This window comes from Primulina eburnea, chromosome 11 (genome assembly GCF_022965805.1).
Source record: "Primulina eburnea isolate SZY01 chromosome 11, ASM2296580v1, whole genome shotgun sequence".
Taxonomy (NCBI): Eukaryota; Viridiplantae; Streptophyta; class Magnoliopsida; order Lamiales; family Gesneriaceae; genus Primulina; species Primulina eburnea.
This window is the reverse complement of record NC_133111.1, coordinates 43094100-43112089: the sequence shown is the minus strand read 5'-3', so window position 1 is coordinate 43112089 and position 17990 is coordinate 43094100. Positions and strand designations below refer to the sequence as shown.

At 38.0% G+C, this 17990-nt stretch overlaps 4 protein-coding genes across 4 annotated transcripts; 2 read left to right on the top strand and 2 right to left on the bottom strand.

Moving 5' to 3' along the window:
* Nucleotides 1-634: 634 nt before the first annotated feature.
* On the top strand, nt 635-2557 carry LOC140806372 (uncharacterized protein At3g27210-like). Its single transcript, XM_073162995.1, has 3 exons — nt 635-943; nt 1527-1607; nt 1764-2557. Exons 1-3 carry the CDS (start codon nt 829-831, stop codon nt 2219-2221), a joined length of 654 nt encoding a protein of 217 aa, XP_073019096.1. The 5' UTR covers nt 635-828; the 3' UTR covers nt 2222-2557.
* Nucleotides 2558-4947: 2390 nt separating this feature from the next.
* Nucleotides 4948-6691, bottom strand: LOC140804963 (cytochrome P450 94B3-like). Its single transcript, XM_073161131.1, has one exon. The coding sequence runs from the start codon at nt 6522-6524 to the stop codon at nt 5019-5021; it is 1506 nt and encodes a 501-aa protein (XP_073017232.1). The 5' UTR covers nt 6525-6691; the 3' UTR covers nt 4948-5018.
* A 1478-nt stretch (nt 6692-8169) lies between these two features.
* On the top strand, nt 8170-15657 carry LOC140806371 (transcriptional elongation regulator MINIYO-like). Its single transcript, XM_073162994.1, is given in 11 exon segments — nt 8170-8558; nt 8807-9707; nt 10353-10480; nt 10594-10778; nt 11238-11343; nt 11426-11683; nt 11787-11975; nt 12104-14317; nt 14927-15080; nt 15083-15135; nt 15298-15657. Coding segments are annotated over 11 exon segments (4569 nt in total). The 5' UTR covers nt 8170-8354; the 3' UTR covers nt 15475-15657.
* A 389-nt stretch (nt 15658-16046) lies between these two features.
* On the bottom strand, nt 16047-17689 carry LOC140804694 (ribonucleoside-diphosphate reductase small chain-like). Its single transcript, XM_073160788.1, has one exon. The coding sequence runs from the start codon at nt 17245-17247 to the stop codon at nt 16243-16245; it is 1005 nt and encodes a 334-aa protein (XP_073016889.1). The 5' UTR covers nt 17248-17689; the 3' UTR covers nt 16047-16242.
* Between the last annotated feature and the right edge of the window lie 301 nt (nt 17690-17990).

The following is a 17990-nucleotide window of genomic DNA, read 5'->3' as shown; positions in this document are numbered from 1 at the left end:
ACCGACGATTTGGTCTGATAGTATGGCCAGTTCATAAATTGTCGTCAGACTTTTCAGAAATTGTGAAATTTAGGATATTATTTTTATTTTAATATAAATTAAATTAATTGAAAAAAAAAATCACCATAAGTTTCGAAAAAATAACTAAAAAACATTATACAAACACCAAACAACATGTAAATCAATATTATATATGTGTTATCATAAGGATCTTATAACACAACTTATTATATTCTTCTGAAATTGTATTATATTATTCTGAAATTATTTTACAATCAAATTCTTTCAAAAAAATAAAAAGTATTTATCGTGGGAAAATGGTGACATCCCTTTCAATGAGTTGTAAAGACCGGAGAAAGGTTGGTTTTTTCAACACAATGAAAATTAACACAGGATTATGATAATGGTATGCCATTTTGTATTCTTCTTATTTTTCAAAACACATTAATTTCCAATATGGACCCACCCCCAAATGAATAATATTCTGTTAAAATATATTTCTATAACAAAATTAAGTCTCTCGACCGGATAAACTTGTAGTGAAATTATATATTTAAAATTTAAATGTTATATGCTGTGTTCTGTATCATCATAATAATTTATATATATTATTGTATCAAAAGTCATTAATGTCAATTAATTTTGTGGAACCTTTCAACTACCTTGGTTGAGTTTTCACACCCCCACTTTAATCCCGTCCCTTCTACTTCTACTTCTACTTCTACTTCTACTTCACTCATGGCGGCAGCAGCAACGTTAAGCTACTTCTCACCCAGACCAAATATCATGGCAACTTTGTGATTTTGTAGACTTGTTTGTGTTGATGGGATGGGTTCGTGTGTGTCGACCGTCAGACCCCGCTTCTCATTCGGCTCCAAAAACGACAAGGTCACGGTCAACGCCGTCGCTGAGCTTCCAACCAAGTCCCACTTCTCGCGCTCCGGTATGGCAATCATTTTCCCTGAATAACCTTTCTTATTATGTCTGCAGTTGGTTCTTTTCCACGATCCCATATGATCCACCACTCCAAAGATTTGATTTTTGAACTCGCTAGGCGTTTATGATGTATGTCTTCTGATTCTTTTATGATTTAAAGAATGGGTATTTAACCTGCCTAAAGAGTTCATTACTCTCAAGTTATTAGACCACAAATATTGAACACAGAGCCATGTCAGAGTGCTTCGTTGTACCTAATTTATTACACTTCTGAAATATTTTGAACATTTTTTAAATTGATATTTCAAGTACATTAATGGACAAACACTATGTTGTTAAATATTGGCACTCCTGAGATTCTGTTGTTCTCTGTGTTATTACAAGTTTCATCAAGCATAGGTGCCCAGTTCGTTTCTTTATGTTTCGATCAATGAAGCCAATTGGACGCCAATTTTACACGGTTTGAGTTGTGGCTTAAAAAAGGCCTACATTTAGAACTCATTGGTTTCTTGTCTCCACTTCAATCTGATGCATAATGTTTCACGGATCGATTTGTGATATGACGTGAGATGGTTATGATTTTTATGCAGGTAGTAAAGAGGAAGCCTTCTTTGATTCTCAACCTTGGTTAGATTCAGATGGGGAAGATGACTTTCTCAGTGTTAATGGTGGTAAGGAAAAAATCCAACAGCATTGTATTTTGCAAACAAAATTTGACCTTGGGCTTCCACCATCCTCCCCCAAGGCCCCAACAAGCATTAAGATCCTAAATTTTCTGTCTACTTTTCATGAAACTAACCCTGCATAATGGTACCTTTTCTTTGCAGATTTCACACCTTCTCAGGGGAATACTCCAGTTCACCCTAGCTTCTCTGTTGGTAACCCACAAGTAAATGATTCATTCCTTGTGAAAGGAAGTACTCTTGATTCCATACCTTCGCCATCTAGCCCGGATAAGAAAAAGAGACTTTCTGAGCTGTTTAAAGAGAACTTACATGCTGACCAGTTCGTCTATCAAGAAAATACGACTATGGGGAAAAATACGGTTCCTGCAAATGTCGAAACTAGGGCGGTAGTCCTACAATATCCAAAATCTACAAATGGGACCCCTTATCTCTCTGGAGCTAACTCTAGGGGCAGTAGTGAAAGAACTCCCAATGGATTGTTCGAAGCAGACGACAACTCAGTGAAGTCTGCACAATGTTGCCTTCCGAGGTTGCTTTCAAGTCGTAGCTTTAACGAAAGGAGAAAGAGGATGAGCCCTGCCTTGAATCTTGGCTCATAGATATTGGCTTGAATCTAAAATTCGGAACCATGCTTATGGTGAGACTGATTCCTTCACTTTTGAGAATGTATCTAAATGTAGAAATGAGGATACAAAAAATGAGGAATATGTTCAACCATGCTAGAACCTCGCAAAACTAAAGTCTTGTGTAACCTGGGAATTCAATACAAGCGCGAGAGAAACTTGTCAAAGTTACATAATATTTCTCGTTGTCTGCCTATCTAGTTTAAACTTGTGAGGTAATTCGAGTGTGCACGTTCTTTGTTGCACGAGAATATTACTTTTTTGTACCATACATGATGCAGATTGATATATGAATCAACTGTTTGTTTTTGACCGATTGGTGAATAAGTAATACAGTAGGGTAAGGTGGAAAACCGTTTCATATCAAGAGCCAAAACCATGCTTGTTGGGACATATGCATGTATATTATGGTAAAAGAGGATTCCATTAATCATATCCAAATTTAAATTTAAAATGGTTCATACAGATAATTAATTGTATAAAAAAACCTCTAATAGGTAATATATTAAAATTAAAAACTATAAAACTGGTTTTGTGCATATATAGAGAAATTTTAAATAAAAAGAATGCTTCGTGTGTTAAAATTTTGGACATTTACATGGTATGACGAAAGCTTTTCTTGATTTTATCTTCTATATTGAATCTGATGTTGAATGTGCTGTTACATGGTTAGGTGGTGTTGTGTTTGATAATAATATCTTATATTTAACAAATGTCTAAAGGAAACAATATAGCCAAAGAAGAAGAGAGATTTAGAAGAACCTGCTAATTCCCTGCTCCAACTTCATGGGTCAGATTTAAATCTTAGTAAAAGTGATTGGATTGATGCTTCTTACCCCAAAAGGAACAGGATGTCCAAAGATGATGACAGGTCAGATCAGAGAGGATTTAATCCGTATGGGGATGATAATATGGTTTGTTTGTCCAATGAACCTCAGGAAGCAGATTATTCACGCATGTCTCTTAGCTACGAGATAGAGAATCTTATTTTCGCCAGGTTCCCAAGATCAGAATATCGGAAATTATGCTTTGTGAATAAGAGGTACGTGCTTGAATCTTGTAACAAGCGATGAGCTTTACAAGATCAGGAACGAGAATGGGTTCAAAGAGCCTTCTGTTCTGTTTTCATATTATTATTACTAGCGGGGAGAGTAGTTTGTAGGCATTTGATCGTGAATTCAAGTCCCGTAGGCGGCTTCCAGTTCTGTCATCCGCCCTTTTTCTGCTTCTGGAGATAAAGAATCGCTCTGTGCCGACACTCATCTGCTTGTTTGTGGCAGAGAGATTGGTTGATTGCCGAGTTCTTTGGAGGTACGAATTGGCTAAGAACGTCTGGTATAAGGGTCCATCAATGATATGCCCACGATTCTTATTTGCTTCTGCTACGCGTGGTAACCGTGCTTACGTTGCTGGTGGGATGGGAACAGCATTGAGAAGTGAAGTCTACTTAATTTCCTTGTCATTTAACCAGTTTTATGTTAGTTATCTGTACCTCAGAAGAGGAAAAGAAATATTTTTACTGTGTAAATTTTAGCTGGGTCGAGTTCAAAATTTCACTGTGGAGGAGCGGACTAAATCGGTGTTGCTTCCTTTCAAATATCTTGTACCTCAAGTGTTTGGCAGGTTAGAAATTCGATGTTTCTTTGTATTCTCACTACGTGATTATTGATTTAAAGCATCTTGATATACATCGAATAGGGAAACGAATGCGGAGCAGCATATATATTATCTGTATGTGTGTGTGTGTGTGTATATATATATAACGTGGACCACATAAATAGACGAAGAGAATAATAAAGCTGTAAACTTGTCGAGTTATCGATTTCAGTAATTAAACATGTAAATTATTTGAATCACGTGCGGTGTCACATGCTGTTATACATCAGGGGTTGTATCACTTAATGAAATAGTCAGACACATTCTATTGAAGCTAATAGATGCAGTGATAACACATACTTATACGTGTATATAATGTTTTATTGAATATTGTTAGTAGTTAGTATAAAAAAATCGGCAATTTGTATATCTTTTTGTTGTATGCTTTTACACAAACTAGATAAAACGTCAACTTTTATACTTCGTTTATAGCTATCTTTTGTTTCGCACTACATATTATGAAGCAGTACTCCTCCGTTGGACACAAACATGATGACCATTGTGGAGTCTAATAACAATCGGTGTCGGAACTCGGAATTAACGAAAGGTTGCAACTTTAACCAAATCAATTGAACTCCTTTTTCGATGAATACTCAACAATAATAACTGGCATTCACTTCACACTTCTACTTGAAAAATCTTATGTATACCTTTACAGATACTATTGCAAGTGGCTAATTATTATACTGCACACATCCATTCCCCGTATAATAACAAAAGATGATATGGGGTCGACTTCGTTTGGCCAGTCGTGCGGCGCCACATTGATTAGTTAATTGACAAGATACTTGTAGCTTCCAGGGATCTGTCTCTATCTATGGCTGCCCCATGCAACAACTGGAGGGGTACTTGACGGCAGTGACAGAGCCAGAAACATGGCTATATCTGGATTAGAATTTTAAACTCTAAATTTTTTTAATATTTTAAATCGATCTATTCGGAGTAAAATCATATTATTCCAAAATTATACAAAATTTACATATAAATTTTTGTAAAAAAAATTGGTCCTAGCCCGGTTAAATGTTTACGTGGCTCCGCCAGCCACCTGACAAGACTATTTCAAAATGGCTCGGGACCTTCATCGGCAAACCTCATAAAAAGTTCCATATGCTGTACGCTATTGTCTTCTGTAGACAAAAACGTTAAATCCTCCGGCCATGTGAGCCGTGAGGAGTGGCACGAAGACCGGTGTGACCATGCTCTCTGGTCTGATTCTGAACCGCTTAAGAATCGAAGCCACCACATATTTCATTTGAATGAATGCCATTTCCCTGCCGAGGCAGGCCCTCGGACCTGCCTGAAAGACCGGATATTTGTAAGGACTGATGTTCTTCAGCACCGTAACTCTACCTTCTTCCATTACACTAATCCATCTTTCCGGCTTAAAGTCGAGCCTATCCGCACCCCACAAACTCTCCATCCTCCCCATACCATAAGGGAAATAGGTTACTCTATCTCCAGTCCGGATTTGAGTGCCATCTGGCAACAAATCATTAGCGATGGCATGCTTGGAGTCCCATGCAACAGGCGGGAAAAGCCTCATCGACTCACTAATGCACGCCTTTAACAGTCTCAAATTTTTCAGGGATTCATATTTCGATAACTCTTGATCCTGGTTAACAAATTCTATCTCCCTCACCAGCTCCTTTTCTACGTCAGGATGGCATGAGAGTAAATAGAAAAGCCAGGTCATGGCAGATGATGTTGTATCCGTTCCTGCCATAATGAAGCTTATTACTGTATCCATCATAAACTCCTCTTCTTCCCTATTCAACCCCATTTTTGACAAAAGATCGTCACCTGATGAATTCTTCGTCTTCTTATCATGAATCACTTTTGCAATAAATGAATGGATTCTACCCATGGCCTCTTTAAGTCTTTTCTCCGACCCAATACTAAATAACCTCTTAACCTTCCACATAGCTGGCAATGGAGCCGCACCTCTTCTTGCACACACCTCCGAAGCAACATCAAAGGCTTCGATAATTGGATGCGGTGCTTCCAAGGAACATTGATCCAAGCAACAAGGATCAAACCCTAAAGAAACCTTACACACCAAGTCAAAAGCTAGCCTCCTCAACAAATCTTGCAAATCCATTGCTTTTTTGTCATCACTATCAGAAGCAGATTCTAGCACCGGCATCAACTTCTTTTCGAGCTCTTCTTTCAACAAATTCTCTGGGTAATATCTAATAGATTGAGCGCTGAACTCATGAACAACAAGCTGACGCTGCTTGTACCACAGGTCACCGTCGACATTGAATATCCCTTTTCCCAGAAAATCTGCAAGAATTTCAGTGAAAGGCTTTCCTTTGGGATAGTTGCTGAAGTTTCTTTTCAGCATGTACTCCACATTTATGGGGTTTGTGGTTACTATAGTTCGTGGAGCCCCAAACCTGGATACAACAATCGTCTGTGTCTGGGACACGGATAACATGTCTGTGTACCAATCTAGCAAGCGATGACGATTCTTGTAGAAGGAAATCAGGCATCCAATAGCTGGATATGAAGTTGGACCAGCTGAACTAAGTAGTTTCCGGCTACACCTGAATCTCCACCGAACAAACACAAAGCTCAATAAGCAGAGAAGTGGGAAGAATAACAAGGAGAGTATTGAAGACATAGATACGAAGAATTTTATTGAATATGGTAAAAACTTGGATTGGAAAATAGTCGTGGTGATCAAGTGTAGAAGATGAAGATAACGCTAGCTATGAGTTGTGCATGGTTTGTTTTTTTGTGTGCTTTGTCTGAATCAGATATGACCTGTATGTTGCTGCAGAAACTTAAAGTGAGATTACTAATCAATGTTCATCCAACCAAGTCATAGTTTGACCTGGACAAATAAATTTCTCCCAGAATCTCATTATTAAGAAATAAAGATCAACTCCATACTACTGATTATGCATGTGACGTGTTCATTCAAAAAAATAAATAAATAAGTGTGTGGTGGTCGTGGTGGTGGCCGTGGTCTTTCAATAATCAAAATCTTGGAAAGCTTGTTTGTATAAATAAATATACATGTATGTATTATGTTCTATACAACGTTCACATTTTAAAAAGTTCATGCATTGAGTGACGGGGTCATAAATATGATTCTATCCGAGGCTAAAATTTTAAACTCTATAATCTTTTAATAGTTTAAATTAATCTACCCAGACTAATATTATATTATTCCAAAATTTAGATATAAATTTTTTTAAAAAAATTAGACCACCGGATACAAGGGAATGTGTCTCCGCCCTCTGCATGCATCATGAGGAATATGTGTGTCCTTTTGAAATCCAATGCGACTTAGTTATATTATATCCTAGCATTCCCGAGATTTAGATTGTTGGCACTACTGATTGCATATTTATAAATAACCATTCTTTTAGAAAGAAAAAAAAAAGTGTGTTTTTGATATTTTTATTTTTGGAAATATAATATTATATGTTTATAAAAAATATTTTTGTGAGAGAAATTATAAGACTATTCAAGTTCAGTCTATTTTATACACACTTACAATATGTTTTAATATAAAATTCTCTAAATTCAAAATAAAAATATATGGATGAGTTCTACCATACGATCAATTAATGATATCTTAAATTAAAACATACCCGATGTGTCATTCCTGGTATATACTCTTCCATCATTTTATATTTATATATTAGTACTAATATATTAAAATATAGATGTGTCACTAGTGATATTTGGCGTGCAGTTGTGTGCTTGTGCAATGTTTATATTAAAATGAAGATCATATCATAATTGTGAAAAATAATAAAGGGTTACAATGCAATTTGAATCAATGAATTTAAAAGAAAAAAGAGCTCTATTAAAAAGAAATTTAATATAGTAAGAGATGACTGTTCCTCGAAGCATGAAAATACGCTTGGATTTTATTGTTCCTCTAGAAGCACCCGTTTTTCCATTCAAACGCCTTATACGTACATACTGATTTATCATCCAATTAATTCCACTATTGATGAGAATTGAGAGTAAACTCGATACTTGCTTATCTCGAATAAAAAAAAATTAAAGAAATAACTGAATTTATCTAAATAAATTAAAAAAACTACCTGCAGTCAACATGACTCGAACCCAAGACTAATAAATCGCATGACCTCAACCCCTTATCGACACATTTCTCAGCTTTAAGATTTTTTTAAAAGTTGTTACTTAAATTAAAAGAAAGAACAGTTGGGCCCAATGCTGGAAAAACCACGTTTGGTTTTTGGCCCATTTCTGTTGGGCCCATTCTTTAATTTTCTGAATGTAGTGATAACTGCGCTCCGGCAAACCATCGATTCACTAGCGATCGTAAATACTCGCCGAAGCTTGGGATTGCCTGGGTTGCTCTCACCTGACTTGGAAAACGAATTACTCGAGCAAACATTCAACCGCTTGCTGTCGGACATCGTAGGTTACTTCACGACATAAACTTAACTTAACAGTGAAGAAAGGGAAAATGGAAGGAACCAAAAACCGAAAATCCAAAATATTAGGAGTGACCGCACTCCACGTTAGTGAAGATGACGCCGGGAGTCTGGTCGGTGGCATTGTTGAAAAGGGCTTCTCAGACAACCAGCAAACTAGGCCTATGACACCGCCTTCCGCCCCTCGCCCCAGTGTTCTGTCTTTTCCGGTGGCCCATCACCGCTCTCACGGCCCGGTATGCCTGCCTATTTATGTTCCTAACTCCTTTACTGCTACTATGGCTTTTCCGGGTTTTCAGATTTTTAGCGTGTCATTCATTGGTCACGAGTCATCACTGAACAAGTTATTCTTGAGCTGTAGACGCATGCGTTGTCAATTTATAACGGGAAAGAATTTGTCTTTGTGTTTTCATTGTTTGCACAGTTTTTGTTTCAACGTTTACCAGTAAACAAAATCATTAATTTAGCATATTTTTCTTTACAGCATTGGGCTCCAAAAGTTGGAAAATTTAAGGTTAACAATGATGATGATTTTGATTTGTGCATGGACGGTGAGGAAGATTTCAATGGGTGTGACCTGACTGCTAATGTGGCCAATCCTGTACAAAGAAAGGAAAAGAGAAGTTTAGATTTGAGAAGGTGGCGGGGTATTCTGAAAAATGATGGCAGCTCTCTGCGTCATTGGAAGGGAAACAAAAGTAACTCAAATCCTTTGAGAGTTAGCAATAAAGTGAATGAAGTATCTTGTGACAGCATAGGGGCACAAATTTATGATATGGAGGAAAAGCAATGCCATACTTCTTACAATAGTCGTGAAGTAGAGCAGTTTACTGCGAATGACATGTCTCCATCTCTCTTGAATGACACGCCCGAGAATGTTAAAGATCCATTCCAGATGGCTACTGATGATGAATTCCTTGACGCAACCCAGGTTGGTGGGAACAGTCTTGAGAGTCAGATTGATGCAGAGAATCGTGCTCGGTTGTTAAAGATGTCTGCTGATGAGATTGCAGAGGCACAAGCTGAAATAATGACAAAGTTGAGTCCAGGTTTGATTAAAGCCCTTAAAAGAAGGAGCCAAGAGAAAGCAAATAAGCTGAAGTTTTCTTTGTCAGACACAGCCACCGGTGGTGAAACTGTTAGTGGTCAACATGCGGAAAAGTCGTCTAACGTATCAGTAGACTTTGATTTCAGTAACTTTCATAAGCGCGAGAGAGAAGTTCCAGGAGACAAACCTACTTCCAAAGAAAATAAAGTTACCCAAGATATGGATAAAAAGGATCATAGTTTGTGGAATGCTTGGAGTAAAAGAGTGGAGCATGTCCGGAATTTGAGATTTTCCTTGGATGGGAATATGATTCACAGTAATATCATTGACGACACTGGTGAGCTCTAAGCCCGCAGAACAAAACTTAACCCACCTTTTTGGTTGTTATAATGTGAATAAATTATTGCACATTATGGTCGATTCCTGAGTTTTTATATGTTTATGAGTAATTGAGTTTATACATTGCCACTGAAAAAAGAAAATTATTTGGCTTAATATCAATGGAACGCTACACATTACGTGGCTAAGAAAATTCAAAGATGGACCATATGAACAGCGAACGCCAAATAAATACAACATGGATTTTGTTAAATCACTCAGATAATTTTCTTGTTTATGCTGTCCTTTATATTATAATTAATTGTTAGCATCTCATCCTTAAGTTAGAAGCACGAGGTACCTATGGTTGTAGGTGACAGGGTTTTGTAAAATCAGCATTCTTAAATGAGAATAACAGACGCTTGTTGAAGTTGGTAGGTCAAGTGAGATTTGAGATATGACCTTGTGATGATGATGATGACATGATGTGTTGCACTCTTTAATTGAAGTCTTTTCTAATTCTATTGAAACTTCCTTTGTATGACAGAAGTCCCTCCCAACACCCCTCCAACTTCATGCAATGATATATGACTGGACCAATAAATTTAGATTAATTTTATTTTTTTATTTTTTTGTGGTGGTTTACAATTTTATCTTATCATAGGTAATACATTGTCTCAAAATGGGTACAGCGCAGATACTGTCTCTGAGCGTGATTTCCTTCGAACTGAAGGTGATCCTGGTGCTGCTGGTTACACTATAACGGAAGCAGTTGCTCTAACTAGAAGTGTGGTTAGCAAAATTTAATTTTGGCACCTCACTTTTTCTTATGTATTTTTTTTGGGAACAACCAAACAACACCCATTCCATGGTATATTGACATGCTTTTCATGCATATATTTCAGGTCCCTGGGCAACGCACTTTGGCTTTACATTTGATTGCAGCTGTGCTTGGTCGGGCAATTTTCAGCATCTGTCAGAATCAATTTAGTTTTACTTCTAACTCTGCTGATGCTTACGCATTTGATGACTGGGAGGCTATCTGGGCTTTTGCTCTTGGCCCCGAACCAGAGCTTGCTTTATCTTTAAGGTAGACCTTCAGTGCATCATTCATATATGCTTATTTATATTAACTTAATTACTTCCATTTAATGAGCATATAGTGAACTATTGGCTTTGGTGTTTGTTTTTTGGTGTCTGGTTCATTTGAAAGCATGCAGTTTAATTCTTTCATCGAACTAATTTTATGAACCAGCTATTTCACAAGCGCTTCATCTTTATATAATTTTATTCAGAATTGGTACTGCTTTAGTTTCTAAAAGAGCAAGTTCATTCTATTATTATGAAATTTTTTATTTCAATCATAACTCTTAATTTGTTAATGGCCTCCTAAGTTATATTATGTGTAAATTGGAATTGTAATATTGAGAAATAGGTGAACATTGACGTTTCTCTGTCTAAATGTCAATTTCCTTTTTCTTTCATTTCTTTTTATAAAAGTATGGTTGAATTATTTTGATGATGCTTTCTGATATGTGCTACTTTGTAGAATGTCTCTCGATGATAATCACAACTCGGTAATTCTTGCTTGTGCCAAAGCGATTCAGTGCGCACTGAGCTGTGACATGAACGAAATCATATTTGATATCTCAGAGGTGGAGTTACATTTCTTGAAAAGTGGATTTCCCTCCCTGTATTTTAGTTTATCTTCAAAAACTGATGATATCTTTATTTCAGAATGCTTCAACTCATTCAAATGATGTTTTTACTGCTCCTGTATTTAGAAGTAGGCCGGATATTAATGTTGGGTTTCTTCGTGGTGGCTTTTGGAAGTATAGTGCCAAGCCTTCTAATATTGATTTTATTGGTGAAGAATCGGGTGATGAACCCGCAGGTGAGCGTACTATTCAGGATGATCTAGTTGTTGCGGGGCAAGATATTGCTGCTGGTCTAATTAGGATGGGAATTCTTCCAAGGATTTGCTATCTCATAGAGGTAAACTTTTTAAGTTTTGACTTCTCATTAGGTGATTTTGCTGTGCAAATGAGTAATAAAATTTGCTGTCTTTAAAATCAAGTATCAACTCTTATGATTCCAGAGAGATCCTTCTGCCCCGTTGGAAGAATGCTTAATTTCTATATTGATTGCAATAGCAAGGCACTCCCCAACATCTGCTGCTGCGATAATGAACTGCGAAAGGCTTGTTCAGACAGTTGCCAATAGGTTTACCCTGAAAGAATATATGGAAATTAGCCCTTGCAAGATAAAAATTGTTAAGCTTATAAAGGTTCAAACTGCCTCTCTAATGTTTCAACCTTACGTTCCTCTTCTCCATGAGTTATCTATCTTGTATTTATTTTTTCTATATTTGGTCGCACAAAAAACCTTTTTAATTCCTTCGTTGGTGCTTTGAAGGTATTGGCTTGTTTTGAGAAGAAGAGTTGCTTAACATTCATAAAGAATGGAATTTTTCGCCAGGTGACTTGGCACTTGTACAGATATTCATTTTCTCTAGATCATTTGATTAAATCTGGCAAAGAGGTCGGCAAATATTCGTCTGCTTTGCTGGTTGAGCAGTTGCGTTTTTGGAAGGTTTGCATTAGATATGGATATTGCATTTCTGACTTTTCCGACCTATTTGCTTCAATATGCATATGGTTGAGTGTACCTAATGTTGAGCTGCTAATTGAAAATGACATGATGAGTGAATGTTTCGCCATCACAAAGGAAGTTTACCTTCTTCTCGATGTTTTAGTCGGTAGACTTCCAAATTTCTACTCTGTCATGCATGAAACAGTGGAGAATACTACTCAAGATACAGAGTCTTTGTCTTGGAGTCACATGGGCCCTATCATTGATCATGCCCTTGAGTGGATACATGTCAAAACCATTCCATATGTATCTGGATTCTTTGGCCTCCAAGCTAAAGATGGAGGTTATCGCAGTTTGCAGGATCCAGAAGTAAATTCCTTGCTACAAGTCATTTCATCTGTTTTTAGTATTCTTTCAAGTGTGCTCAAAGCTGTGATCCCAGTGGATACTACTGGTTTGCCAAATGGAAATTTGCCATGGATTCCAGAGTTCGTCCCGAAGATTGGGCTTGAAATCATCAGAAATGGATACATGGGTTTTTTTGGAGAATGTAATATTAATGGTTCTGTTTTGGAGCATTTATTTCATTTGAGACTGAGAAACAGACAAGAGATAGCAATATATTCTACATGTTGCCTTCAAGGATTGATCCAAGTAGTTGCTTCTATTGATAAATTGATCCAGCATGCAAACCTTAAAAGTCATGAGGCATTATCCAAGTATTTGATTCTGTCGAGGGACGAAAAAGTTCTTGCTGATGGGATACTCAAGTCATCTATGGTTGAAGTGAGAGGTACGCTGACAACTTTGATGACATTAATCATCAATGAATGTCAAAGTATGCATCCTGTTGAGGTATTTGGCAGAGGTGGTCCTGCTCCTGGACTGGGTGTGGGATGGGGTGCTTCTGGTGGAGGATATTGGTCCTTGAAAACTCTGTTGGCTCAGCAAGATGTCAGATTGTTTACTTACTTACTCAAAGTTTTCGAAATTTCTACTGCAAAAGATTCATTGGATGCTGACGAGATGGGCTGTTTAATGCAAAGTATAAATTGCACCATTGCAGCTAGTTTGATTGTGGGTCCAGGGAATAGTTCTGTTTTTTATAGGCTTCTGAATTTCATTTTTCAGGTTCCTGTTCTAAAGCATCTTGATTTCGGTATCCGCCAGTTCCTGTGTCTTAGAAAAGGATTTAAGCCCTTTGGGTGGAATTATGAAGAAGAGGATTACCTGTTATTAGCTAATGTTTTGACTGCTCACTTCAAAAACAGGTGGCTAAGTGCAAAGAAGTTAAAAGCCAATAAAGAAAACAATCGTTTTAACCACAAAACAAAGAAAGGCGGTCATTGTTTGGAGACCATTCATGAAGATGTTGATCCACCAAACATGATAATTCAAGAGTCAACTTCCTTGATGATGGAGTGGGCTTACCAGAGATTGCATCTTCCAGCACATTGGTTTCTCAGTGCAATATCCACCATTCATCTTGAGAAAAATGCAAATCCTTGTGCATCTCACAATTCGATTGAAGTTACCAAAGGCGGACTCTTTTTTCTCTTATGTATTGAAGCAATCCCTGCTTTCAGCACCTCTGAGGCCTTCTCCCCTGTTAAATCCGTCCCAGTTGTTTGGAAACTGCACGCATTGTCTGTGGTATTACTTTTTGGAATGTATGTTCTTGAGGATGAAAAGAGCCGGGATATTTATGAAAGTTTACAGAAAGTCTATGGTGAAATCCTTGATGATAATTTTTTTTCTAATTCGAGTGATAACTTGGTTGTGGAGCCCCTTAAATTTGAGTCAGATATACATGAGAATTACTCTACTTTTATTGAAATTTTGGTAGAGCAATTTGCTGCTGAATCTTATGGTGACATCATATTTGGTCGACAAGTTGCGATGTATTTAAATCGATCTGTTGAAACTTCTGTAAGACTTACCACTTGGAACGCATTGTCTAATGCTCGTGCTCTTGAACTTTTACCTCCTCTGGATCAATGCTTAACAAAGGCTGAGAGCTATCTTGAACCAGTTGAGGTATTACCTGCAAACTCCTTTGTTCGATCTATTATATTATAAGAATGTTATATTAATTATTATCTAGAAAAAAATCAGAGGCAGCATGCAAAAAATGGGAGACAGTATGGAATTTGTAAAAGCTTCTGATAGTTACCATTTCCTAAGGTTTTCGAAAATCATTTGGATATCAAGATATGATATTGTTGGATATATATGGACATTAGTGAAAAGTAGTAACATTTTTTATTCATTGTTTCTCAAGAATTGTTAATCTTTTCTCATTAATTTGCTGGTTAAAAGTATTTTAAATTCTTTCCACAAAGCACAACCATCTCCCATCAGAGATATGTTTAGACAAGGACACCTTGCCTGCCATTAAAGGTTGAATTATTATTCAAAGGGCTAGTGTTAAAATGAGTCCTGAAAATTTCTTCTGATTGTTGATATTCCAAAATAATTCATGAGTTGGTTGTGAAGGAGAAAGGGAACTTACAAAAGTTATATCGCAATTGTCTGTCAGCCATAGTTACAGTTATTTAAACCAGTTGTGGATTTCGTTCCTGCTTCAAATCGTTGTTTGAAGATTGTTTCTTACACATAGAACTCATGCAGTTAACTTATGTGCAGGATGATGAGAGGATTTTGGAAGCTTATGTCAAATCATGGGTCTCTGGTGCTCTCGACAAAGCAGCAACCCGGAATTCAGCTGCATTTTCGCTGGTTCTGCACCATCTTTCATGTTTCATTTTTCAGAATCTTGCTGGTGATATGCTCTCACTGCGCATAAGCTTGTAAAATTTCTGTTGCGAGATTATTCTCACAAACAGCAACATGAGGTATGATAGCTGTTTGACTACTAATGGAACTTTACACTTCTGATAATGAAAGGAGGAAAGAAGGCAGTGTCACCTTCCTAATGGGAAAAATAAGAATATGCTTTGTGTCTCTTGTGTATTTACTTTCAACGTGATTCTATATTTGTTTCAATTTGTGGACAGGGCATGCTGTTGAAATTAATAGAGTACGAAAAAAAGGCCACGATCATGTCAGAGTTTGAGTCACCCCATTATATCTCTGGGATTGATAAAAGACTGCAGCTACTGCAAGAAATTTGTCAAGGAAATTCGTCGCTCATGGTTGTAGTAGAAAAACTCAATTCCTGCTCACTTCAGTAGGGAACTCCGGGCACTCATTTCTCATTTCTTGTACTCTATAGTTTTCTTTTTATGAAAGCTTTAGCATATCTTAAAAGTTGGAGATTAGAGATTAAAGTTTATGCAGGTGATTTTAAATTTGAATTCGAGTGTCTGAAGTAACAAGTTTTTGGGGACTGGTTCAAGGTGGCATTTGAGAATGCATATTTGTATACACTTCATCTTCTTTTGCACCATACGTGAATCTTCATAGAAGTTGCTGGTAATTCTGAGTTTAGATCTATGTGAATTGGCTGTCGATCAGTGTTGCATGCGCACATATTCCTCGTAGCAGTAAGTTTCGGAATTTCTGATTATAAAGTGTTTTGTTTAAAATATATTTTGCATAGTAATCTCCATTTTAATCTCGATTCAAGATTTATGTACCTTTATGACAAAAAAAAGCATCAAAATAGAAAAGCAATTGGAAATTGTTTTTAAGCTAAATCCATATTAAATACAAACACTGCAAATAAAGAAAATAGCGAAATGATTATATATATTATGTTTAAAAAAAGGAAAATAAGATTATGTTCAAAATTCAAAATCCTACAGAGGATATACAGTCCAGTGATAAAATTCCAATAATCCATGTAATGGTCTAACTATTACAAACATTTTAGTTAAATTGAAAATCAAAGTAGAACCAAAAGCGCCGATTTACATCAAACTTCAAAGATTTAGCGTAAAAATCGAATCCAAGAAAACTAACTAATTCATTGGTAACACAAAGTTATTTCTTGGAACAAACTAGAAATCCTCATCCAGTTTGAAAACATGGGTAACCCCATTCCCATTCAAACCAGACATAACCGATGCCTTTTGATACTCCCCCACTCTTTTCTCGAAGAAATTTGTCTTTCCTTGCAGGCTAATCAGCTCCATCCAATCGAACGGGTTCTGCACGTGGTAGAGCTTTCCATATCCCAGAGCATTCAACAATCTATCTGCCACGAACTCTATGTACTGGCTCATCAAATCCGCGTTCATACCCACCAGTGCGCAGGGAATGGCGCCGCACACGAATTCCCTCTCGATGTCCACTGCGTCTGCGATTATCCCTTTCACTCTCTCCTCGCTCAGCTTCATTTTCAGTAGACTGTATAGCAAGCAGGCGAAGTCGCAGTGCAACCCTTCGTCTCTGGAGATCAGCTCGTTCGAGAAAGTCAGTCCCGGCATTATCCCGCGCTTCTTGAGCCAGAATATGGCGCAGAAGCTTCCGGAGAAGAATATACCTTCAACACAAGCGAAGGCCACTATTCGCTCCGCGAATGATTCCGACCCGTCGATCCAGCGGAGGGCCCACTTGGCCTTCGTTTCGACGCAGGGGACGGTTTCGATCGCGTGGAAGATCAGGTTCTTCTCGGCGGAATCTTTTATGTAAGTCTCGAGCAGGAGGCTGTACATCTCGGAGTGGATGTTCTCGATGGCGATCTGGAAGCCGTAAAAGGCCCGAGCCTCGGAGATCTGGACCTCCTTCATGAATCGACCCGCAAGGTTCTCCAAGACGATGCCGTCGGAGGCGGCGAAGAACGCGAGCACGTGTTTGATGAAATGCTTCTCGTCAGCAGTAAGGGCGTCCCAGTGGCGGACATCCTGGGACAAATCGACTTCCTCCGCCGTCCAGAAGGAGGCTTCGGCTTTCTTGTACATTTCCCAGATTTGAGGGTACTGAATTGGGAACATGCAGAATCGATCTGGGTTGGGGGCGAGGAGGGGTTCTTCAGGCATGTTGGCCAGTAAGATGAACAGCATACAAGCAGAGAAGACGATGGATTGTGAATGGAAGAGTGCAGGGTTTAAACAAGGATTTCGAAATTTGGAGAAGATTCAGAGGCGGGATTTCGGAGCGTACAGAGTAAGATACTTGCGAGGGAAGTTTTAGTTGAATTTATGGTCAGGAATCGGCTGCGACGGGTTCATGTAGCCATTTCTCAGTGGGGATAAGAAACAGCCACGAACCCAACAATTTCAAGTTGGTCATTCATTGGTTGAATGAAGCTCGTCCTCTGCTTTTTTGAGAGGAGAATTTGGTTCGATTCAAGGCGTTCTTTGTTTGTTTTCCGAATGATCTCAGTTAAACAATCCTATCCTCGTTACAGTTTTCCTCCAGGAAGGAAAAAAGTTGGAATTGGAAAGGATCACACTACACTGTCTTGTCATTGATTGATGGGCTGGTCAAATTTGACAAGTTTGGTCCTGATAAACTTTTTCGAGGGAGATTATGATGATAGCCATCTTTTCATTATTCCAAAAGGTGAAATCGTTCATCCTGGGCGTCTCTCACACTCTGTCCGACGAGTATGTGAGAGGAGGTAAATCATGGTAACCTGACCAACCAGCAGTGGCTAGACCCGTGCTCACCGCGCACAAGGAGCCTCCCCCCTACGTCGAAGGGAGTTACTCCTACACTGACGCTTGCGAGACTCGATCCTTAGTCATTATTTCAAGATGTCACCACTGCTAGCCAGTCAGGCTAAGCCCATGCGGGCAATCTT

Bases quoted from the DNA above. Each gene is read 5' to 3' on its own strand.
- LOC140806372 (XM_073162995.1), top strand. From the start codon at position 829: ATGGGTTCGTGTGTGTCGACCGTCAGACCCCGCTTCTCATTCGGCTCC. The intron at 944-1,526 runs GTATGGCAATCA...ATTTTTATGCAG, and splicing joins GTCCCACTTCTCGCGCTCCG to GTAGTAAAGAGGAAGCCTTC. The intron at 1,608-1,763 runs GTAAGGAAAAAA...TTTTCTTTGCAG, and splicing joins CTTTCTCAGTGTTAATGGTG to ATTTCACACCTTCTCAGGGG.
- LOC140804694 (XM_073160788.1), bottom strand. From the start codon at position 17,247: ATGCTGTTCATCTTACTGGCCAACATGCCTGAAGAACCCCTCCTCGCC.
- LOC140804963 (XM_073161131.1), bottom strand. From the start codon at position 6,524: ATGTCTTCAATACTCTCCTTGTTATTCTTCCCACTTCTCTGCTTATTG.